General features: G+C 62.8%; 1 protein-coding gene across 1 annotated transcript in view; it reads right to left on the reverse strand.

The window, feature by feature from the left end:
• LOC104523183 (transcription factor 7-like 1) overlaps positions 1-358 on the reverse strand; it is a gene marked incomplete at both ends in the record, with an annotated part of 1,276 nt that extends 918 nt beyond the window's left edge. Inside the window, one exon of the mRNA XM_010165675.1 lies at positions 199-358. Within this exon, the coding sequence (XP_010163977.1) occupies positions 199-358 (160 nt within the window). The remainder of the gene's footprint in view (positions 1-198) is intronic.
• Between the last annotated feature and the right edge of the window lie 131 nt (positions 359-489).

Raw genomic sequence — 489 nt, forward strand, 5'->3', positions numbered from 1 at the left:
GGACCCCAAGGACACACCCTGGCCCCGAGGATCTCCCAGCCAGCCCCATCCTGTTGCCACCCAGGTCCCCAGCAGCTCCCTGGGACCTCCTGGGCTGGCCCTGCCCCAGGTGGAGGGGCTGAGCCATGGGGAGAGGAGGAGGACAGGGGATGGGAAGGTGACAAACGGGGCAGCTGATGCCGAGGGAGATGCCTGTACCCGTCTGCCCAGGATCTGGTTGATGGCCGCGCTCTCCTTCAGCGTGCACTCGGCCACCACCTTGGCCCTCATCTCCTTCATGTACAACATGAAGGCGTTGAGAGGCTTCTTAATGTGGGGTTTCTTCTCCTCCTCCTTCTTCACAGTGACGGGGGATTTCCTGCAGTGAGTGGGATGGCAGGTCAGGACCTGCTCTGCATCATGCTGGGTGCACTGGGGACAAGCTCCTGTCCCTGGGACCATCCCATCCCCAGGACCATCCCAGCCCCAGAACCATTCCATCCCCAGGAC

Source organism: Antrostomus carolinensis, unplaced genomic scaffold, assembly GCF_000700745.2.
Source record: "Antrostomus carolinensis isolate BGI_N321 unplaced genomic scaffold, ASM70074v2 scaffold47993, whole genome shotgun sequence".
NCBI classification, from domain to species: Eukaryota; Metazoa; Chordata; class Aves; order Caprimulgiformes; family Caprimulgidae; genus Antrostomus; species Antrostomus carolinensis.